This window comes from Pungitius pungitius, chromosome 1 (assembly GCF_949316345.1).
Source record: "Pungitius pungitius chromosome 1, fPunPun2.1, whole genome shotgun sequence".
Taxonomy (NCBI): Eukaryota; Metazoa; Chordata; class Actinopteri; order Perciformes; family Gasterosteidae; genus Pungitius; species Pungitius pungitius.
Window position 1 is genome coordinate 27,103,838 of NC_084900.1, and position 22,326 is coordinate 27,126,163.

The 22,326-nt window shown below is 45.0% G+C and overlaps 4 protein-coding genes and 1 pseudogene across 5 annotated transcripts; 2 read left to right on the forward strand and 3 right to left on the reverse strand.

Annotated features, from left to right (window-relative positions):
• Window positions 1-290: 290 nt before the first annotated feature.
• On the reverse strand, window positions 291-2,896 carry LOC119223584 (chymotrypsin-like elastase family member 2A). Its single transcript, XM_037480942.2, has 8 exons — window positions 2,765-2,896; window positions 2,454-2,542; window positions 2,263-2,360; window positions 1,838-1,960; window positions 1,581-1,717; window positions 962-1,107; window positions 689-841; window positions 291-396 (listed from the first exon to the last, which is right to left on the reverse strand). The coding sequence occupies exons 1-8, from the start codon at window positions 2,838-2,840 to the stop codon at window positions 379-381; spliced, it is 840 nt and encodes a 279-aa protein (XP_037336839.2). The 5' UTR covers window positions 2,841-2,896; the 3' UTR covers window positions 291-378.
• Window positions 2,897-3,643: 747 nt separating this feature from the next.
• LOC119223259 (chymotrypsin-C) lies at window positions 3,644-6,150 on the forward strand. The gene is made up of 8 exons (XM_037480454.2): window positions 3,644-3,730; window positions 3,877-3,965; window positions 4,297-4,394; window positions 4,749-4,871; window positions 4,965-5,101; window positions 5,299-5,444; window positions 5,740-5,892; window positions 6,070-6,150. The coding sequence occupies exons 1-8, from the start codon at window positions 3,691-3,693 to the stop codon at window positions 6,085-6,087; spliced, it is 804 nt and encodes a 267-aa protein (XP_037336351.1). The 5' UTR covers window positions 3,644-3,690; the 3' UTR covers window positions 6,088-6,150.
• A 303-nt stretch (window positions 6,151-6,453) lies between these two features.
• Window positions 6,454-8,889, forward strand: LOC119223661 (chymotrypsin-C-like; annotated as a pseudogene).
• tmem51a (transmembrane protein 51a) lies at window positions 8,888-14,373 on the reverse strand. 2 transcript variants are annotated; one of them, XM_037480452.2, is made up of 3 exons: window positions 14,168-14,373; window positions 11,736-12,240; window positions 8,888-11,543 (listed from the first exon to the last, which is right to left on the reverse strand). In XM_037480452.2, exons 2-3 carry the CDS (start codon window positions 12,197-12,199, stop codon window positions 11,135-11,137), a joined length of 873 nt encoding a protein of 290 aa, XP_037336349.2. In that variant the 5' UTR covers window positions 12,200-12,240; window positions 14,168-14,373; the 3' UTR covers window positions 8,888-11,134. The 2 variants fall into 2 exon arrangements, with proteins under 2 accessions (XP_037336349.2, XP_037336350.2); XM_037480453.2 differs by lacking the exon at window positions 14,168-14,373 and adding an exon at window positions 13,797-14,160.
• Window positions 14,374-16,343: 1,970 nt separating this feature from the next.
• LOC119221812 (kazrin-A-like) lies at window positions 16,344-19,713 on the reverse strand. The gene is made up of 6 exons (XM_037477889.2): window positions 19,439-19,713; window positions 18,578-18,809; window positions 18,374-18,475; window positions 17,729-17,895; window positions 17,404-17,545; window positions 16,344-17,255 (listed from the first exon to the last, which is right to left on the reverse strand). Exons 1-6 carry the CDS (start codon window positions 19,498-19,500, stop codon window positions 17,097-17,099), a joined length of 864 nt encoding a protein of 287 aa, XP_037333786.1. The 5' UTR covers window positions 19,501-19,713; the 3' UTR covers window positions 16,344-17,096.
• Window positions 19,714-22,326: the final 2,613 nt, after the last annotated feature.

The following is a 22,326-nucleotide window of genomic DNA, read 5'->3' on the forward strand; positions in this document are numbered from 1 at the left end:
TGATTTCAAAACACAGGTAATAGTGTGTTCTGAATGTACCATCATAGAGGGAGGACAAGAATAGGGCTTCAAAGCAAACCAACATTTCAAATTCTGCCCATGGCATAAGAAAAGTATGCAATGGTATGTTAACATCAAATAGACATTCTAATAGCATAAATGATGAGTTTAAAAATATTTCTTTGTTAGTTTACTGTTACTCTAAGTGAGAGCTTTTGGATGTTGGGCATTAGAATTTTCACAACATATGGCTATAGCTGAAAATCATCCAACATGTAGAAAACAAACAACACAATTCCATCTTGATGTTGGATTAGGAGTGAACATCATTTATTTAATGAAGTGCAACAACCTACAACTACACAACACAACAACATCTTAGTTCTTGGTCATCACCTGGAAAACAGAAAGCATAAAGTGAATATTTTAAAATGCCCCACAAGGTGGAACTAGAACACCTGTACTACTTAATCTTTGATTATCACCCAAATCTCCTGAGCTACTGAATAACAATAAATTTAACTTCTGTATAATGTGTATGTCTTCTGCTCCTTTCGGAAAAATCAATTTCCCTGTTATTTCATCCATTATCATGAATCATGTAATAAGCCAAAACAAAAGGGGTGTCTTTTTGACTTTAACGCCAGTAAAAGACAAAGATTCTACTGTCCAATGCTGTTTTACTCACGTTGTTGATCCAGGGGATGTAGGCGCTGACGCGGGTGAAGACGGAGGGCTTCTTAGCGTAGTTGCAGCCCATGCTGGAGCCGAAGCTCACCACGCCGTGGACGTCCCAGGAACCATCAGGGTTCTGACAGTTCAGGGGGCCGCCGGAGTCTCCCTGAGGGGAAACGGAGAAGAAAATCACAGAAGTTGTAAAAATGCTTTTGTAGGTTAAAAGACATGTTTTAGTGAAACGCCGGCGTACAGTTTCAAAGTTTGTAAAATGAATGGGACTCACGTTGCAGCTGGCCAGCTGTCCGTCTCCTCCAGCACAGACCATGCTGCTGGTGACCAGGCTGCCCCACCAGTCAGACCTGGTGCAGGTGGAGTGGTCGACCACAGGAAGGAGGGCCTGCTGCAGGATGTCGGCAAGGGGACCTCCAGCTTTGGGAGGGAACGGGGCATTCAGATTCAGGGCTGCAGCCTAATTCCAAAACTAGGATCACTCGCTCTAGTATCCACTGAAGGGTGGGTGAGAACCACGTCTCTTAAAAGGCCTGCAAGTTTTCTTTGGGTTTGTACCACTTTGTATCAAATGTTTTTACTAATTTAAAAAATGACTCTTCGATACCACAATTGTAAGAATGGGGTGCAGTTCCTTAAAATATCTCAGCCACCAGATGGGACATTTACTGTATGTGTTTTGAATGGTGTGGTGGAAGACGGGTCTCAACCTCCACAGCCCTCTTCACATTCACACTCAATGAAAGTCAGATCTTTAGACTCAGAGGAAAACGTACCATCATTTCACTCACACAATTTTGACCGAGAGGTCGATTTAACAATTATAGATATAAGAGGAAATCAATGATCAATGTTGCCAGGCTTCTTCTAAAAAACCAAAAGACTGGACTTACTCCAGAGACGACCCCAGCCGGTGACGTAGCAGGGAGCTTTGTTGGGCAGGATTTCACCAGAGTTGGGAAGACAGGCGGCCATGATGGCGTCGGAGAATTTGACGGGAGTCGACAGCTTGATGAGGGCGATGTCGTTACTGTGGCACGAAACACACCACATTTAAAAGAAACATCAACAGCAGAAGGTATGAGCGCACACAACAGCGGCGGCAGCGTAATATAAAGACTGAAAGGCGGAGGGAGACGACGGAGCCCACCGGATTCTGAAGGAGTCCCAGTTCTCGTGGACGACGATCTTGGCGGGGCTGATGGCGAGGGAATTGGCCTCGTTGTTGGTCTTCAGGTTGTGTTTTCCCAGGTACACCCTGTAGTCGCGGTTGCTGCTCGGTGGGAATACACACAAACAAGGGGTCAGAGTTGATTTGATTCGCCATCCATTCAAGAGCTCATTTACAAGTACCTCTACCATCAATATATATTATAAAGTGTTGAAATGTATCATATTAACAGTGGTAAAAAAGTGGAATTGACGTGTAATTTCTTTTCTTCTGTTTACTGTATATGTCAGGCATCAGACTGCTCGACTGAAGTATACAAACGTATACCTCCATCGCCCCGTCCACCACGGGCCTGCCTCGCTTTGTTCTCCGTGCCTTGGATACCTTCTACTTTTTAAACGCACCCGATGCAGTGAGCAGCAGTGAGGACCCACTGGTTGGAGATCAGGGTGCCACCGCACGTGTGGTAGTAGCTGCTTCCGCTCTTGTACTGCAGAGACACCTGAGGGGAACAAACGCTGGGCGTGTTTGGTGTCTTCGGGGCACACAGACGGATGACTCAAGAATTTAGAGCGAGATCTTAAAAGCGGCGAACCTGCCAGGGCCAGCTGTTCTCACGGACATCCTCTCCTCCGACCACTCTGGTGATGGTGGGTCGGAAGGTGGGAAGGCCGCACCCGTAGGCTGAGACACGCCAGCACAAAAGATTAACAGTAACGTCAAGTTATTCACCGTCAAATGTTTCAAATCGGATTATTGGCATGAGGATGAAATGGGAATCTGATAAACACATTGCTTCTCTTAAAATGTATAGACATGTAAACTAAATGTTAAAAAGAAAAGAAGGTGGACACTTGTAGGAGGTTATGCATTTAACTGTTTGGTCAGAATAGAGTCAGAGCTTACCACCAGCGACAAACAAAGCCAAGATCACGAACTTCATGGCGACTTTCTTCAGTAGAAGCTGAGGGGGGACATTCATATACACTCCTTATATACCGTGTGGGAACAGACCTGTTGCTTAACATGTGCCTCGGAGGCAAAAACAAATCAACCTTGGAGATAAGTAACCACAGATGTCCCCAAATACACCTTATCTCCCCGACTCAACTTCTGTGCGAACCTCACAGGTGTCTCACCGTGACACGAGTCTGTCAAGAACTTTATCTTTAAATAACAGATGATGTTCAGGCTGTGGGTCTAAAGGCTCATTTAAAAATGTTACCAAAGACATTAAAACGCTGTCCTAGTTGCAAACAAATCAGTGTGTTAATGTGATTGCAAATAATAAAACATGATTGTTTTGTAAATGGCGTTACTAGGGTTACCTATACATCTATAGACACATCATGTGGTATCATCTGCCTTGTGAGAAAGTATTCTAACCATAATCGATCTTTATTGATTTTTATGGACATATGCAAGTTTTACAAGTTCAAATAATTACTACAGTACGAACAGGGTAAACATTCATTCCTTTCATGAGCAATAAAACCTTTAGCTACTCCAGGAGATCAGAGCGTGAGGGGCTGTATTTGATAGTTTGAAGTAAGGCTCTTCGGATCAATTGCAGCTTTGAGAAGATAAAAGCCTCAAAAAGTTAATTCAACTGGATTGCTTAACCAAGTTCGAAATGATACATAACTCCAGGAGACATTGGCCTGGTGATTCTGGTCTTTTCTGGCTGGTTTGATGTCCACGTAGCTCCACCCCAGCATTTAGATTAGGTAGAAGAACATTTCCAGGAATGTGATCCAGTTTCGTCGGTTGCATAACGCCATGAAAGGTATAAATAAGTCACAAGTTTCCCTGCAAAGGGTGGAGGTACAGACATGATGAAGTTTGTCGTTTTTGCTCTCTTTGTCGCTGGTGGTAAGGATCGTTCTCACACACACACACACACACACACACACACACACACACACACACACACACACACACACACACACACACACACACACACTTTCTGACGCAGCAATCTTTAAAACCTGAATAAAAAGTTACTGTCTCCGTTTCAGCCTACGGGTGCGGCCTGCCCACCTTCCCCCCTGTGGTGACCAGGGTGGTTGGAGGAGAAGATGTCAGGCCTAACAGCTGGCCCTGGCAGGTACAAGAGGAAGAAGAAAAAAAACCTTATGGCAGCATGAGAGTTTAGAGAAGTAGAGGTTAATTATATTTAATATCAAGCCAATGCCTCCTTATTAAAGCATTGGCGAGTGTATTTAGATATTCTGTACGCACAGAAATTCATGAGCACAATGATAATAAAAAGAATGTTATCAAGTTCAATTAGTTAAATTCAAATAGAAATAACTTTACAAATGGAAAATAATTGTGGCTTGAGCCACGGTGTTTTCAACATTGGACAAACAAACTGCATGTGTGCCTGTAAGTTCAAATGAAGAAAGCGGTTGATCGCATTCCCTGGTTTGTTGTAGATTTCCCTGCAGTACAACCGACAGGGAGAATGGAGACACACCTGTGGAGGTACTCTGATCTCCAACCAGTGGGTCCTCACCGCTGCTCACTGTATCAGGTATTAAACACGTTTATCATGAATCAATGCAGCAGCACATCTATATGAGCAAGGTATCAGTGATCATGCTGTATGAAATCATGAAAACTCTGGGGTGATTTCATCTTTTTGCAATAGCTTATTACTTAAATTAAGAAATTCCAATTATCAAGTGTCCAAAGGACACTTTTCCTGGAGATTGCAAGCTGATTATTCAACGGATTATTTCAACCACCGATTATGTGTCTTGGAAATAAAAGTAGATTGTTTGATTGTTAGAGAACCATATTTCCATTCTTAAATGCACAAAACCTGGTTGGAATCTCTGAGCTAAATCATCACTGCTTCATATTCTTTTTTTCTTTCTACTTGTAGCAAAGACAAGGAGTACAGAGTGGCCCTGGGAAAGCACAGCCTGGTACAAACAGAGGAGAGTGAAGTGTTCATGGGCACCGCTAACATTGTTGTTCATGAGAAATGGAACCCTTTCTTCATCCGGTAAAAAAATAAAAAGACCTCTCTTCTAGGCCTTGAATTGTGAGGGGACACTTGGCGGTCCTCGATGAATCTGAACGTATGTTTCCTCTCCAGTAATGACATCGCACTGATCAAGCTGGAGTCCCCCGTCACCTTCTCTGACAGCATCATGGCCGCCTGCCTCCCTTCTGCTGGCTTCCTCCTCCCCCACGACGAGTCCTGCTACGTCACCGGATGGGGCCGCCTCTACAGTGAGTGCCCGACCTTTGATGACAATCTTTCATCTCAACTGGTTTGCATGAGGATCTAAAAAAAAAAAAAAAAAAAGAACACCATAGAAAGGTTAAACAAACGGTATTTGTTGCTTTCATCGAAGCAACTGGTTCACGTTGTGTTGCTCACCTGTCACCTTTTACCTTGAGCCAGTACACTTCTCTCCTCCACACAGCCGGAGGTCCCATTGCTGACATTCTACAGCAGGCCCTCCTGCCCGTGGTGGACCACGCCACCTGCACCAAGCCCGACTGGTGGGGAGCTCAGGTCAAGGACACCATGGTCTGTGCCGGTGGAGATGGAGTTGTGTCTGGCTGCAACGTGAGTATGAGGTCACCACGCTGTGATGCCTTACACAGAGTCTTCTTTCTGACTATTCATATGATTAATAGAGGAAATCTAAAGACTGATCAATAATGACAGTAAGTGTTCCTTCCCTTTCTCCATTAGTCTTTTGAATTCTCCCTCTGATACTCTATGTTATTAACCCCAAACAATCTGAAAACCACCTCTGCTAGAAGGCCTTTCTATGTGAATGACATTCATTATTTTGGGGGATACGTTTCCGTTAGAAGGTCTACACAATATAAAAGGATGCTGTTGTCACATGACTCAGGGGGACTCTGGCGGCCCTCTGAACTGCCAGAATGCCGACGGCGCCTGGGAGGTTCACGGCATAGTCAGCTTTGGTTCCGGTCTCAGCTGCAATTTTGCCAAGAAGCCCACCGTCTTCACCCAAGTCAGCTCCTACATCGACTGGATCAGCTCTGTAAGCTCCTGAACCTCTCACGACATCGCTGCACATTGATTTGCTCTCTTCTCACTGATTTAATAGTCAGAATTCTGGTTCAATTCAAATAAAACATCCTGTGTGCTATTGCTGAAAACATGATGATGATCATGATGATGCACAAAATCTAACATGTCTCTATCATCTCTTCCACAGCAAATGGTGGCCTATTGAGTGAGCAGGCGCAAGGGATCAATGCACAATGTAAAATAAACAAAATGTGGAATTGCAAAGAAATAGATGTTGTGCTTTATTTTTATATTTTATTTTAATATATAATTTATTTAGTTAGATTATCCTCAGCATTAAAGGATACAAATGTTGAAGTATCGATGGGAAACTCACTGGTGGAGCCGGCTGACAGAGTCACAGTCTGTACACGGGTGAAAAGCAGCAGTATATAAGAGGCAGAAAGAGAGAATAAGAGCCAGTTGTCAACACAAGGTCAATGCTCAGTCATGACGAGGCTAGTGGTTCTCGCTTTTATGGTGGCCAGCGGTAAGGCAGTTTAAATCTTCTCACTTAAGTTATTTACTGCTCATTTGTTGTAGTGTACTTTCTCTTACAAAGAATACTATCACGTTACTTGCTGAAACATCAATCAATCAATTTTCATGTTTAGTCTGGTGCAAAAGAAATCACAAAATACATTGCTTACCTTGTGCCAGCTTATGGATGCAGCCGCCCCCCTCCACTCCTGTGCTGAGTAGGGAGATCTCTCAGATCTCGCTCCAGTCGGACAGCAGTGGGCGCTGAAGGCCCGTCTGTGGAGGCACCCTCATCTCTGCTGACACAGCACGCAGCACACTGCATCAGGTATGTCAAAGTGCACCACAGGGGAAGGTAGTCCATAAAAATCATAATGACAAAATCAGCGTGTTCCGTTTGTAAAGGCTCAACAGCCCCTTCAGCTCTACGATATCCATTCTATATCGTCAATAAAACTTAAGGACTTACGGGTTACATTTCATCTACTGTCTGCACTATACCTAGTAGATGGGTCACACGTGTTCATTGGATTATAAAGATCAGCGGTGTCAGACTTCATCACTGACTGCAAACAGGGGATCCACACACTACAAGATCCTATTAACTACCTTGTAAGGATTGGTGACTTTGCAATTTAACGCAGAAATCAAACGCTGTAGGTCAGTGGGAACTCACCCTGCGCCATGGTGTGTGTGTGTGTGTGGGGGAGCGTGTAGTTGGTGGTGTGGGAGTTGTTGATTTTGGAAAGGTACAGGGTACAGAGAAAGAAAAGTATCACATCACATACGGAAGAAGGATGCAACAGAATTGCTTACAAAAGGTGAATCTCAAATGTTACAGCTTTAACCAGTTAAAAGCAGCTCGGTGTCTTAAGCAAACATGGCCCGGATGGCGGACACAATCATCCCTCATGAGAACTACAACATCCTGCTCAGCCGGTAACATCACACAATTCAACGTTGGCAAAGGGCACAACCAGCAGTTAAAAGTTTGTTTTTTAAATGAAGACGTTAATGCAGCAAGACGTTAAGATACAGTATCAGTCCATAGCACACCTTCTCATTCAAACTTTTGACTGGTACTGTAGGCATTGACCATATCTATTTTGTCATTACTTATTAAACTGGGTGTGTGCGTTTCCTCTTTTGCAGGAACGACATCGCCCAGATCAAGCTGTCCTCCCGTCACCTCCTCCGACACGCTGATGTCCACCTGCGTGCCTGACCGGGCGTCGTCCTCCCCCACGGGGCTCCCTGCTACGTCACCGGCTGGGGTCGGCTCTCCAGTGAGTGAGCACATCCCTCCCTGTGAGTCAGACCGGGCTTAGTGAACCGGTGACTAGTCAGTGCCTGCGCCAAGGATATTTGGGCCCTGCGTCCATCAGCCAAGACCTAACCCTACCTGGGGGAAGGGCGTTTAACCTGGAGATAGATGTTTCATCCTGTTGAAACAACAGCTTTAGTTTGGAAGTCCTCGCTGCTCACTTGCCTGAGGTGTTTTGACATTTACATTAAGGATTAATCTGGTTTCAAAAAATGGGAATCCACAGTTTACTCGGTTGTTAAAAAAAAAGGAAAAACACAACCCATGATTAGGTTTAACATCATGTTAGAACTGCCTTCTGTTTCCTCTGCTTAGTCTTTGGCACAGATGCAGTAAGATCTGACAGAAAGCATGATTTGCAGCCTCTTACCACTCCAACATATGATACGATTTATCATATGATTGAGTGAGTTTCCAGTATATTACTAGACTGTGTTATACAGTACACAACCAGAAATAGAAATACAGAGATTAATCCAGCATAATCGTCTCTACCCTGGACAACATCTACACCGAAGAAATGTGCTCCCTCCAGCACTCCATCTGTCCCCAGAGGGAACCTCCCTCAACAGAAGATGTAGTTTCCTACCCGAGTTAAGCTGCACCCCCTGCAGCAGCCTCTCCTCCTGGTAGTTGGCCGCGATACCTGCACCCAGCCCGACTGGTGGAGCATCCTGGCCACCGACAAGATGGTCTGCGCCGGAGGTGACGGAGTCGCTGCAGGCTGCAACGTGAGTTCCTGCAGCCAGAGTGATCTTTAACTGCCAATAAGTTATATCCAGCATAAAAGCCTTAAGGAAAGGGAGAAGAGAAGGAAGGTCTGTGTGTGTGTGTGTGTGTGTGTGTGTGTGTGTGTGTTGACCTGTAGGGAGACTCTGGCGGGCCGCCTGAATTGCCAGAACCCCGAAGGCTCCTGGGACGTCCACGGCGTGGTGAGCTTCGGTTCTGGCGAGGGCTGCAACGTCCTGCAGAAGCCCACCGTCTTCACACAAGTCAGCTCCCATGTCGACTGGATCCACAGTCAGGCCAGCATGAACAATGGAACCCGAAGCTGACAAAAGCCTCGGCTTCCAAAAACAGGAAGTGTACAAAACATTTTTATTGCAGGCCATGACCAACAACTGAGGAGCCGTCCAAGTGTTTTTGGTCAGCAACAAGAAGATTTGAGGAACGTGTTCTCTTTCTTCCTCATGTTTTAGAGCCCAGTAAAACTTGTTTGCGCCGTGTACCAGCGTAGTCGTTGGTGTTAATTAAACCATGCAGATGTACGGCATCCAGATGTTTGTCAGCTTTTCAATAAACCAATCAATAAACCTGGCTGAACGGTACCAAAATGTGAAGATGTGGACATTCGGGGAGTTCTTACACGGGTCAATATTATAATACACACAGCTTTTCAGTAATGATAGCTCTTAAGTACTGGGTTAGTTAAAAAACTTGCTTTAATTTCTTATAAATATTCATGAGACAACAAACAAACAAAATAATAATAGAATAGGAAATTTTCACAGTAGAAGAAATACAGACTTGCGTAATAAAAAAAAATCAATAAATGAACAAACAGAATGTTTTTGGACACTAAGTAAAACAAAGTGGCCGCGTAATTTCATCAACGTAAAACATTTTGACTACAAAACAATAAAATCCATCCTGTAGTCAACTGGTCCTTTGCAAATGAGGTACATTGCTTGTATTACTGAGCATGACAGACACAATAAAGAATGAATACAACATGTGGCGGCTTGCCACTTTGAAAACAAAGTCAGAGGAATAGAGACATGAAATGTTGGATTTCAATGACACACCTGAAGCGACTCATGAACCCTGTTGCTTGCTGCTGAACGGAAAACATGTCAATAAAAAGGCTCCCTTTACATGAACCCCACAACGATGGTGGAGAACCGGCCGATGACGTCACTCATGGAAAAGCGGCGCAAAACAAAATGAGTTGTGCTTCAGCTGTTCACATGATTAAAGCGTGCATGGTGCTAGAGCTCAAACCAGTTCCCTGAACAGCTGGCTTTGTTCTCGGCTCTTTCCTCATACTTTCCGAGCTGAGATAGAGCCTCGGGCCAGCGTCGTAGCGTCTTTCTGTGGCTCGTCTGGACTGAGGGCTCGGGGGGGGAGAAGCGGAGGAAACACTGCTGCTTTTCGGTTGTCTTTGGGACTTTTAACTGTTCACCAGGCCCGCCTCCTCCGCTGGGCTCTCGCGTGCTTCCCTCACCACCCACAGGAGTAAAAGCAGGACGCAGGAGCTCAGGTTCAGTCCCACCATGCCGCGCGGCTGTGAACACAGAGGCTGTTCAGTGTGTACCGCTGCAGGGCAAACTCAGTTCGCTGCGGTCAGTTGGCATTAGCAACTCTTTAAACATTCCATGAAATTACATTGTCAACTTCTGAGAAATGGATTTCTCTAAAAAGGTAACCTAATGGTGACCATTGGCGCCGCACCAGTGAGTTTTGAACCCATCAGAGAGCCTTCCCGCCTTTTCGCTCCCCAGCTGACATCCAACCGGTTCACACTTCTGAATGTAGAGCCCTGAAGCTCCTTCTTCTTTTTGCAACATGTGACCGTACGCTCAAGTCTGTCTAGCAACACTCGGCCCGTAGGCAAAGTAAACAGGTCAATAGTGAGCTTAAGAAGCTGCTGGGTTTCAAAGTGTGGACTTTCATTGACCGGCTGGCTGGAAACACGACTCCAGTGGGATGCTAATCTCATTCTGCAGTAAGCCGCTCGTCATCCATGACAAATCCATAAGAGAAGGCCTCTCACAAGTGTCTTTGTGCACTTATAGGTCAGTTTCTCAATACAGCTGTAGGCAAGTAATGTTACCATGTCATGGCGTCTTCAGCCATTACGGGATTTTGGACCAGAACAGCTGAAATCCATCCACTTTCTAAACGAGCCTCAAGTCCATGTTGGTCTTTCTGTGGAGAATCCTGAAAATGGATTTTTGAGTGCCTTGCTATTCAAAGTAAGATAACACAAGCTCTATTTTGTTGGCATTCTACTACTATTTCCAATGGGTTTCTGGTAGAGTGGCCAAGAGTCATTGGAGCTAGAGATGATAAATGCTAACAAAGCTGTTTTATCTTGGTCATCAGTAGACATCTACCGGTGACGGTAGAAAGTCGGACCCCCTCATCTGTTTCAGAGATCCAACATTTTGAAAAACAATGACGATTTGTCTGCTCAAGGCTTCGGAGTGATGTGGCAGTCAATTATGTTTGAGAAAGACTGCTGTACTTTATTCTTTTAAAATGCACCCCAGGATTTTTGCAAGGAGTGACATCCAAGTCTCGGTTTAAAAACACACACAAAAAAAACACAGATCCCGATCCACAAAAAGGTGATGGTGCAGGATTCCAGGGATTTCAGCAGATAGTTTTGAACCGGATGGGTTTGATCTTAGATCGGAGGCACTTTGTCTTCATACTGCGGGGGTGGGGTGAGTGGCTCCACACTGAATCCAGTAGCTGGCTGAGAGTTGTCAATGTTTTTCATGTGCAGCTTCTCCGATTTAATCCTGCGGATCTTGATAGGGAGGAGCTTGCGGCTTGTTTTCCCGGCTCTGCGGTTCGACGCGGAAGCAGCCGCAGCGCTGGCCGCCGCCGGAGCCGGAGCAGGCGGTGATCCGGTCGTTGTGACCTCCGACCCCTCAAACTCATACTGCACGCTGTCCACTTGGACGAGGTCGTCGTAGGACGGGAGCTGGGAGCTGCTGGGGCGCAGGTTGCTCTGACTGATGGGGTACTGGCCGCTGCATACTGCCTCTTCATAGCTGGGTACGGCGTAACGTTGGGCTTGTTCCTCGGCACTGCACACAAAAAAATAAAAAATAAAATACAGTCATGATTCATGCGCATGAGTTATGATGTCATAAATATAAAAGAGAAAAAACTAAATGTCGCTGGCATTTTACAAAGCAATAATTGAAACAAATCTAACAGCAAATCGATCAATCCGAGGCCCGGACGTCGTCAAGCTAGAAAGCAGCGACGGGACTCACGTCTGTCTTTCCTCCTGCTCCCTCGTCGCTGCTCCTCCGCGGGTCTGCGCCTCCTGAAGCCTCTGCTGCTCCCGCTGTTTGTTCCTCATTCCCAGACACAAAGACAGCAGCAGCATGGCGACCCCGGACCCCACCAGGACAAAGGCCACGGAAGACGCTTTATGTTTCCTCCCACTTGTACTACCGCCTCCTCCGGAAGCACCGCCACCGCTGCTGCTATTGTTGTTGTTGCTGCTGTTGTTCCCGGCGACTTCTGACGGTACCACGCTCCACACGATCATCACGATGCCGAGGGCCACCAGTCCGACCCCCAGAGCACACAGTGCATACTGGGATCCAGAGTTTCCACTGTTTTCATAGCTGCTGTTGTGGCTGTTGTTGTTGTTGTTGTTGTTGTTGCTGCTGCTGCTGCCCGTGCCTTCTGGGCCAAGGGGGATGACGGGTCCATCCACGCTGGAACGCATGTTGTTACCGTCGGTGAGACACACTCCGGTGAGGTCAAAACCTGAAGAGGGAAAAGGCATGCGAGGTCAGACACGCACTGAGAAACACAGTCACACACACAACAACATGTATAAATGTTTAAACTAGTTTCTAGAATGTCTGAGAAATAATACTCATACTTAAAAGACTAAATGTGGCCCCTTACTCCTGGGGGGGAAGGGGGGGGGGAGGCACTGGCCTCAGCGGTCAGAGCTAATCTGTTAAATGTTTGTTCTTCACGAGAGAACAAACCCCTTTTAAAAGGTCAAAATGACAGGACATAAACTGCACTGGAATAAAACTACCTTTGCAGAGGCTTCTGAGAATGGGTGTGCTGCATAGTAAAAACTTACAGAATAACTGCCTTTCAAAGTCACTAGTTACACAATACAAACACACATTACAGGGATGGTCACTGTAAAACACCTCTTGGCTTTGATATCAATAACAGCTTGCTGTGTAAATGTCTTTTTCTTGATATTTTCATTTAATGTCATCGTTATGGGCTTCTGTGTAAATCCCAATTCCAAAACATAAGAGGAAACATTATTAGTTTAGTATTAATCGAGCTCTAAAAGGATTCTCCGAATTGCAATAAGAGTGACCAATCAGCACGCATGTACTGCCTACTTGTGAGATGCCATCAATCACGGGGTCAGCCGGCCGTTTAACTATTCCATATTTGCCTGGTCAGACATGGCTCACTGGCAACAGTATTTATTTCATTTGACTTCACCTTCATTTTACCAGTTAAGTGAGAGAAATGTTCTCGTTTCCAACGACGTGGCCAAAAAGGGGGCAACAGCAGCAGGCCAGTTGTTACAAACAAATAAAACCTCAAATAATCTCATTAAGGAAATGGCATCTTATAATATACACCTAAGATGTGCAATATAGAGGGACCAAACTTGTTCCTGGAGAAGTCCAGTTTTGAGGTTGACTCGAGGAAGGAAACAGAATGAGGGTGTGCAGTAAGTTCTCAAAAGGAATGTAATGTCTATTTATTATATTACCTCTGGGACAGTTTGATACATCCACACAAATATGTCAGCGTGTACGCTTGCAAACGCGCCCCGACCGGCTAGAGGTGTGTGTGTGTGTGTGTGTGTGTGCGTGTGCGCGCGCGCAGTCTACCCCAGCATGAATCTAGGAAAAGCCTCTGGCTAAAGAATGCGTGGCATGAGAGTGAAGTGTACTCATCGTGGAAGCAGGACACGGACAGTGTCCCGTTAGGGTCCTACACACATCAACACAAACACGTACAAGCACCTCATAGCAGTAACAAGCCTGTTGTGCAATCCAGAACAACACGTCAAGTATTGTATTCCTTCTTTTATTGTATCGTATCTATGTATGTATGTCTTATGGATGGACTGTGTGTGTGTGTGTGTGTGTGTGTGTGTGTGTGTGTGTGTGTGTGTGTGTGTGTGTGTGGGGATTGTCACAGTCCCACCTTAAAGGTTATATTTCACAGTGAAGTCAGTTAAGGAATAGATTGACATTCCAGCTCATAAAAACAAGTCTTTCCAAAAAATAAAGAAAGAAGTCGGCCCGCAGTTGACTCGTGCGTGTTTTTACCAGTAGCTGGAGACAATTAGTTCTTTCTGCTGCGAGTGTCCTCCCATGAAATGTCCCTCTCAGCTGACTGCCTCTCCCCGGTGCTTACGCCGTGTGTGAGATGTCTTTCTAGCGAGGTGCCGTGGCCTCGCTCGCGGTCCGTTGTGCTCCGTACTTCAGGCTCGGGGCGGAGGGTCGCTCCCCACACACCGCGCTTCGCTTAGGTTGACCCGCAGCGGCACCCGTAGCCCAAAGCGGCGAAACAAATAAAAACTTCCGCTACCTTTAAAATGTCCTGCTCCTAAGTCACTCTGAGTTGCTTTTCAACGGTACAAAATACATTTAAACACGAGATAGAAGGCAGCGCACGGGTACGGCGGGTTTGCGCTCACCTTTGCATTGTTTTTTGGACGTTACGAGACTCTTCTTCTTTTTCTTGAGACCCGAGAGGTGTGGCGTTTATTTCCAAACCCCCTCCGGAAAAAAAAGGGACAACGGCGTGTGCGTGCGTGTCGAAGTTCAGCGGACGGCGTCTCGGAGTGAGGAACTTTCCGGGGGACGGGCGGCGCGTGAGGACAGAGAGCGGCGGCGGGGAGGGGGCTCGCGGCCGCGCGCTCCCAGTTAACTCTTTCGCTCTCGGGGAAGTTGATGGATGGGGGACAAAGAACGTGTGTGCGCGTGCGCGGGACACAACATGTTTCAGTCTTCTGCATGATGCGTACGGGTTCATACGTCAGTATCAACCTTTGAACGCGCTTGATGAGTTTAACTTTCTTTCAAAGAAAGCAGTGTCTTTCCTGTAAAGAACTGCGCGATTTGGGACAAATTGCATGCTAATTAGGGTTAGTATTCGTTTCTAATGACATGTTAAGCTATTGTGCCCCAGAGAAGGAGAACAGCTTTATTTGGGGCGGCTGAAGTTACACAAAACCAAAATGTACTATTTGACTGCTGCAGGGAGCAAACACGTAACCAAAAAAAGAAAATCCTCCTCAGATTGATGTGTTCCTGTGGAGTTTATTTGATTCAATCTATGTACTGCAGGGTAACTTAACCTACAATATTTCACCCTAAGTTATTAGTAAATTTGTAATTTGCACAACTAACAAAAATCAAGTACAAACTGAACCTGCAAAAATAGATGCGTATTCTTCATCACAGTTATCCAGATTAGCATAATTCTCTTCAGATTTAGTGGTACATTTCACATCATATATGACAACTTGTGACTGACCACCACTCACGTATTGCGTAGGCACTACTTCCCTGTGAGGTAAACACAGAAAGTCCATGAGTGGAACTGCATTTCAAGCCTACTCCAGATGACCAGAAACGGACTTCCTCTTTGTAAATTCACGTCACTCATTTCGCGCCCTTTGGACATGAATGACCGCAAGCAGGACCCGTCATTTACGCAGAACGTACCTTAGTGGTTTTTTTTTATTGTATATCTAGATTGCATTTTCCAAGAAAGTCACACCAGACAATAAAAGTTTGTCCCAGTGTCCTCATTTGCCTGCTATGACTGTGTCACATTAATGACAAAAGCAGTCGCAAACCCTGGCTGCTCATTGTTATTCTCCTTCTCAGTAAATCAACCCGGTTATTTTGGACTCTCGGGAGTATTCTTCCTCTTAAGCTTTTGTCCAGATCCTTTGTTGGCACTCACATTCAAACACACGTGCACACACACACACACACACACACACACACACAGTGAGCAAGCCGTGGTAAGTCGTATATCTGTCAGCCTTCATGAAATGAAGTGATTTGTGTTACAGTGGGATATAGATAAGCTGGAGTTAATGCCTTCATTGCCTCAGGTGGACATTAACTTTTCTCAGGGGGAACTTTGTCTGACACACCTGCCTTCGTCATGCCTCTCAGATGTCAGAGATAGACTTCCGATCACGGGTGGGATACAGACAGGAAGCTGTACATGTTGTGGCTGTGTCATAGTGAGATTGCCACAGTGGGTTGAGTCACTGCGAGAGGAGAGGATTGCACCATGTTGCCCCGGGTCTAAACAGAGACTTGAAACAACTCCTTTCACAGGGAGCAAAAGGAGGGGAAATTACCCGCGTGACGCACCAAAGGACTGTGCAGGAATCACTCAAGAGTACGGAGTACGTATTAACACACAATTAATCATAGATAATCAGAGTTTAGTTTGGGCCCCTCATCTACATTACAGAAAAGAAAATAAACCCCACACATGCAAATGAGTTCAATCGGGAGACTTGTTTCTCTCACATTTCTCTCACTTGAATCCTTCTAACATTTTTTATTGTTAATTTCCTGTTTATCACACAGTCAAAAGTTCTCTCTCACATTTTATTAACTAGCACTCGTGTTGCGTTTTATGTTGTTGTTTTTGGTAACTAGAGGACAGAACCAGTCCAAAATAGCCTGGCAGACATGACGTGTACATGTGCACACAGAGTTGCAGAGTTTGCCGATAACTCTCTGTAAGTTTGTCATTTAAAAGAAAATCCGGTTTGCTTTATAGTGATATTCATTGAAATAGCAAATAAAAGATACCATCTTTATTTCAATAAAAGGAACCTTTATTAATTCATTCTTACATATATGCATCACCACATCTTTCAGCCCTGAGGCTCCATACCGCTCTGCAGTCATATTTAGTTGCCATTGTTCAAATATTTTTCCCACATTTTCTTCACAGTATAAAACATCAGAAGAGGGTGCTACATTTGTTTAGACACAACTGTGTTATGATGAAAAAAAGGCTATCAAACATTAACTCTAGAATTTAAAATTCAATTCAAGTCTTTTTTTTCTCCACTGTCCTCAGCTACACTGACAAGGCATTACGAACAGCAGGACTGCATGAAACCAAAACAATTTATATTCATATTAAACTTTTTTTTTCATTGTATCATCCAGTACCCCGTATTATACAAACCACCACATCTCATTTTCCTCAAAAAGAGACAATCACTAGCAAACAGTCAACAAAAACAAATTGCCATGTCAAATCCTGATTCACAGAGAACCATTTACACAAAAGAATAGAAAAATACTCATTCAGCTTGCGTCCTGCATCTCTGGATTCAGGCGAGAGACATCCCTGCCCCCTCAAACATCAAAATATGACACAATACACAATACAAATATTCTTAAACCAGGAGACTTGTAAAAAAGAATCCTGTCTTGTTTTTAAAAGTGCAATATGTCTTGAAAGTTGTCATGTCTAGAGAAAAGAACCACCTCATGTTCATGTACACACAACAAATGGCCAGGGTGCAGATTCAGTAGTGACAAAGCTCACAACTGGGTGTTGGTCACACTGCGATGACCTCAAACGTTGGTGACCTCGATGCTGGTGTAGCCGTGGATCGGGCTTCCCTCAGATCTGGGCGGAGTCTGGTCCCGAACATCCCGCGGCAGGGAGCCGTTGCTGCTATGGCAACTCAAGTCTCGCCCATTGCGGGTCTTGGGGCTGAAGCCTGTCGGAGGCTGAAACGCGCAGAAATGATCAAATAGTCTCGGTAATGAAAGCACTGATGGTCTCATGTTATGTTTCTACGCATGCTATGTCAAATCTGTACATAGGCTAAAACTATGAAAGTTTTTTTCAACCCCTGCCACACACACACACACACACCTTCACAGCCCTCCTCCTCAGCGAGCCTTCGTCATCCGTGTGGCGACCGGTGGAGCTGGGCGGTCTCCCCGCCGAGTTCTGGCGTAGGAGGGGTGGTGGTGTTCCCAGGCCCAGGTGCTCGTAGTCCTGCTTGGTATCCGCCCTGAAGGATGTTAGGGTGTTAGATTCAGTGGCCTCCTGTTAGTATTTAACAGAACACACCTTTGTGCAACATTTATGAGCAAAATGTGTCCTTTCCAATCGACCCTTCAGGTTACGCACCTCTCATCTAATCCATTTACACATTCTACAGTAAGCAGAGCTCTCGGTGAACGTCTCCTCTCACCTGGCCGGGCCAATCAAGGTTTTCATCTCCTCCACAAGGTGTCGGCGAATCATGTGCTTGTTGCTAGGTATCCCCAGAGCTGTTGCCATGGCGTCAATGTTGAAAGTGGGGTCAAGCACCATGACAGCGCCGTGAACGCCGCTGCTTAGAAGACTTTCAGCAAACTCCTGGATGGGTGGATGAAAATAAGGCCTTTAACCGGATATTAGACAAACAACGCATTGCTTCATTCGTTAATGACAGCACAGCTCCACACAACCTGGTGATATTAACAGTCCGCAGACCAGACGGCTTTATCTCTACACACCCTGAATGTGGTACTACCTCATAACGGCAACATGTTGTCCCATGTCAAGACAATGTTGACTTTGGATATCCGTATTGCAGCATGAACAACCAGCTTAGAAATACATGAACAAAAACCCTCTATCACTCTGTGGAGATATGTTATATTACACATCAGAACCTCTTGGTTATTAGTATTTGATCCAACTATTGGCTTTGTTGCTACAACTGTGGCTTCAATTATTGTTTCGATATTTCCGTCGAGAAAGGATAATAAATATTTTTAGATAGAGGTGGAACCTCTGATTGTCTTACAGGTGTTCATATCAGAAGTTGCATTCTGTCTCTCTCCGTCCTCACCTTCAAGTCAATATCCTTGATCCATTTCATCACCCGGTGAGAGGTCCACACCAATGGATCCACGTTCTGGTGCTCACACTGGACCCGACGAGCCTGCAGCGCCTGGAAACAATTTGAACACCTCTTAAAACAAATCTGTTTCCATCTACCGCATCTATTCCCTGTTGTCCTCTGTTGGTGAACATGGTGCTGAAACTCTCTTACCTCCTTGTCGAAATTGAGTAAGTGCAGCAGTTCGATGCCCAGCAGCAAGCTGACCTGGTGGAACGTCTTGGTGATGTTGAGGTGGCGTTCAAGGTCGCGGCGGGTCAGAGAGTTCAGCAGACGCCCGTCTACCAAGTGGTTGTGAAAGGCCTGCGAGTACTGCGGCAAGCCCACGTCGCTTAGCCAGGCCTTGGCCACCCAGTGGTGGTCCATGTCTGCAGCCTTGGAAAGCCTGCAAACAGTGCACACACACACATTCACACACGTTCATGGGTCCCTCATTCCACAAAGATGTCCCACTGGTTTTACTGTCTTTGTTTTGATCCATCACCTCCCTTCAGACCTAGATATAGGCCTATCAACAGCTATTGGATAGCAGGTCGTGGATTTTCAGAAAGACATTGATGGTTCCCAGAGGATTAACCCTAAAGACTTTGATCTCTGCTCAAAACACCACCATCAGACTGCCATTTGTGCATTTGAGTGGCATGTCTACACATTTGAATGGATTTCTGTCAAATGATCATTTTAGAATTAATTAAATTAATTAATTTTGACAAAACATTGCGATGAGATTAAAACGTCACAGGTTGTCATTAATGCATTTAATGTAGAGGGTTTTTTTTAAATCAGAGAAACACTCTGGACATATTATATTTCTATTACTGGTCGAACAGATAAACTCACTCTTATGGAGGGTTTGCAAGGACTGGTGTAAATACTGGGAGACTGATGCAGTTATTGGAGCTTTATGCTGAAACGCGTATCCCTCTTTTTAAAGTCTGTGTTATGATTAGTAAATGTTGATACTATAACTCACCAACAGATGGCCCTCCTACGCTTTCCATATGAATCACTCACCCTCTTCCATTCTCAGCATCTCTGTAATCCTCAATGGCCAGGCGGAGTTTACGGCGATGCATTAAACTGCTGACACCTAAACCCAGCTCCAGGTCTTCATCTGTTAGTCCAAGTAACACCTGCCAAACACTGATACTGTTTAGACACTAAGTGTTCTACAGATAAACACCAGGTGGATTCAAATACAACAAGTTACATTACTGGTAATGACTACATTTGCAACAGTGAACATTCATTTAAGAAGAAACGCAAAACTGAGTGCACGTGCATCTCGTTTGTGCTTTAATCCTACCTTTCCACTCTTGACATTTTCTGAGCAGGTGCGGATGTACATCGGCATCGCCATGACAACCTCCAGCCAGGCCTGCACGGTGCCAGCCCTCCACTGGGACATGGGCGTCATCCTGGCCAGCTCCACCTGTTGGAGGCGGTCCAGCTGGTCCTCCGACCCGTCGGACAGGCTGTGGCGGGTGGGGCTGGAGTGGCAGTCTGAGTCTAAGTGGGAGGGCGGTGGGGGGGGGGGGGGGGGGGGGTGATGTAGTTGAGGGCGTGATTGAAGGCAAGGGTGGTAGTGGGTATAGTGAGCAATGAAAAAGAAAAACGTTAATCACGACATACGGGCAACAGTTCTAGGTCAGCTCAGCGGGGGGAAGGGAACCAGACGTAATGTCTTCAAAACGATCACGCTTTAAACAACATCACAAGCTTTTGGCTGCACGACAACGAGCCAAACACTTGCCAGGGAGGCTGTAAACAAAGTTGCAGCTTTCATGAACAAGCTCATCACTTAAGAAGTCCATTAAACAGGCAGCTGTTAAACACGGCGGTCTAATCTGTCTTAATTAGCCGAAAGCAACAGTTCCATGGCAACCAAAAGCCTGCAATGTTCTGACTTATAAATTAACCATAAGGTAATTTGTTCCTTTACATTATCCCATAGAGTTTTTGAATGCTTGACTATTATTTTACCAAATTGTGCCAAATGTTTTCTGTTCACTTTTGTTATCAAATTTGAAATATATGGACCAACAACGCAGTTTGCTTTGTTTAACTAAGAAACGTTTCTCTGTCTTCACCAGCAAGGGGCCTCTTAGGACCAGTTTTGGGCTCAGCATAAAGGGTTGCCTTTAAGAGTGGACGTGGCTCTGAGTGCTCATGCCATTTGCATGCGCGGAGTACGCTCCTTCACTTGAGATGTGAGGTGTTGCTTATGGAGAAAGTAAAGCTAGTGTAAAGTTTAATGTTTCCTTTTTGAAAACTAAAATGGCATTGATAAAATTCACAGGTCTTGTCTAATACTTTCAGAAAACCTCGTCATCAATACAAACCCCGGCTTTATGGCTCAACCAGTGACTTCCAACCAGGCCTGAAACAGAAGCATCCACCTGAGGATTCAGTTATAAAGGACTGCCTGAGAATGTTGAGCTGCCAAAACATCCAGTTTGTTTCAGTGAAAAAACAGAAATGTGAGACGGAATGACGCCGGCTTTGTGACTCAGTCAGTTTGAAATGCTGCCTGGAGCCTTCCACCTTGAATCAGACCGCAACAAAATGTGCTTTGTCTCCTTGTTTCCAAAACAAGGTTTCAAAAACCTTAAATGATGGCATGGTTGAATTCAACTTAAGTCATTCATCTCAACTGGGATGCTTGCATGTGCCCATCTAGGAGCTGAATGTGCACTTCTAACTGGCCCTCTCAGAGCAATTCATGCCTAGCTGAAAACGTCTCTATCTTGGACAGAACTGCCCTCTTGCCCAGATAAAAGGGCTGTTTTTAAGATTTTTTTTCCATAAAAAAACATCAGAATCGACTATCTGACATCCAGTTTAAGGCCAAATATTTTGAAGATTGGACTCTATTAGCTCAGTTTCATCCTATTTCAGTGTCTTTTAAAAAAAAAAAAGAAACTGAAAGCTGAGAGGGTCAAGAAGACATGCTGCAGCGCTGTGGCGGTACTACTGTGAAGAGATTTGATCCTTCATGCGAGGCCATGAGTGCATTTAGTCAACAGTGATGGATGGTGAGGGTTTTTGTGTAGAAAGAACAGCAGTGTTTCCCTTCAATAGCATGGCACAATGGATGCTGCTGCTACACAGCAGCGTTTCTGATGGATGAGAAATGGAGGAGAACATAGTGTTGAGCACCAAAATGCAGGTGATACAATTGTAAAGATATTTTACATTTTTAAGATTTTGCTTTGAAGGTTTTACGGTTGAATGGATCAAGACTCCAGATGTACACTTAATTTAAATTACTCCATTCAAGATGAGTAGAGAGCATATTAAAAAAACAGATATAGATGTAGAAAACTGTGCTTATTTGCTTTCTTTCGACAGCTGGCTGTAACGTGAATTCAAGTGTAAAGGAAGTTTGACATGTTGGTTTCTTGCCAAAAAGTTAGATGAGAAAATTGATAGCATGCAGCAAATAGAGAGCTACAGCCGGCCTGTTTCTATTCTATGCTAAGCTAAGCTAACCGGGCCCTGGCTGTAGCTTCACATTTACCTTACAGACATGAATGTAACATAAACTCTCCAACAAGACAGCAAATAAAAATGAAACTAGTGTGTAATCTGCCCCATTCATGAGAATCTGTTAAAGCTATATTAAGGATGCTGTTGGGCTGGGGTGGGGGTATCGGTGATCATCGGCTGCTCCCAACAGCACATACAGCTTACAGTCCCACTGAATTGTTTTTGGATTAAATTGAACTTGAAGAAGTGCTCAGTTCCAAAGCCATTCTGAGATGTTGTTTGAGAGTTAGCAGGCATCTGCAAACACAGCTTGCAACCCAGCAGCACAACTCATACTCATTGCAACTGGAACTTTGGTACCTTGGTCTTACTGAGTCTGACTCACTACTTCTCGGGTCACTTCACTGTGTTGA

Bases quoted from the DNA above. Each gene is read 5' to 3' on its own strand.
- LOC119221812 (XM_037477889.2), bottom strand. From the start codon at position 19,500: ATGCATCGCCGTAAACTCCGCCTGGCCATTGAGGATTACAGAGATGCT. The intron at 18,810-19,438 runs GTGAGTGATTCA...CACTGTTTGCAG, and splicing joins GATGCTGAGAATGGAAGAGG to GCTTTCCAAGGCTGCAGACA. The intron at 17,546-17,728 runs GTGAGAGGAGAC...AACATCCTTCAG, and splicing joins ACCTTGATTGGCCCGGCCAG to GGCGGATACCAAGCAGGACT.
- tmem51a (XM_037480452.2), bottom strand. From the start codon at position 12,199: ATGCGTTCCAGCGTGGATGGACCCGTCATCCCCCTTGGCCCAGAAGGC. The intron at 11,544-11,735 runs GTGAGTCCCGTC...TTTTGTGTGCAG, and splicing joins GAGCAGGAGGAAAGACAGAC to TGCCGAGGAACAAGCCCAAC.
- LOC119223259 (XM_037480454.2), top strand. From the start codon at position 3,691: ATGATGAAGTTTGTCGTTTTTGCTCTCTTTGTCGCTGGTG. The intron at 3,966-4,296 runs GTACAAGAGGAA...GGTTTGTTGTAG, and splicing joins CTAACAGCTGGCCCTGGCAG to ATTTCCCTGCAGTACAACCG. The intron at 5,445-5,739 runs GTGAGTATGAGG...CACATGACTCAG, and splicing joins GAGTTGTGTCTGGCTGCAAC to GGGGACTCTGGCGGCCCTCT.
- LOC119223584 (XM_037480942.2), bottom strand. From the start codon at position 2,840: ATGAATGTCCCCCCTCAGCTTCTACTGAAGAAAGTCGCCATGAAGTTC. The intron at 2,543-2,764 runs GTAAGCTCTGAC...GGCGTGTCTCAG, and splicing joins GGCTTTGTTTGTCGCTGGTG to CCTACGGGTGCGGCCTTCCC. The intron at 1,718-1,837 runs GTGGGCTCCGTC...TTCGTGCCACAG, and splicing joins TGGGACTCCTTCAGAATCCG to TAACGACATCGCCCTCATCA.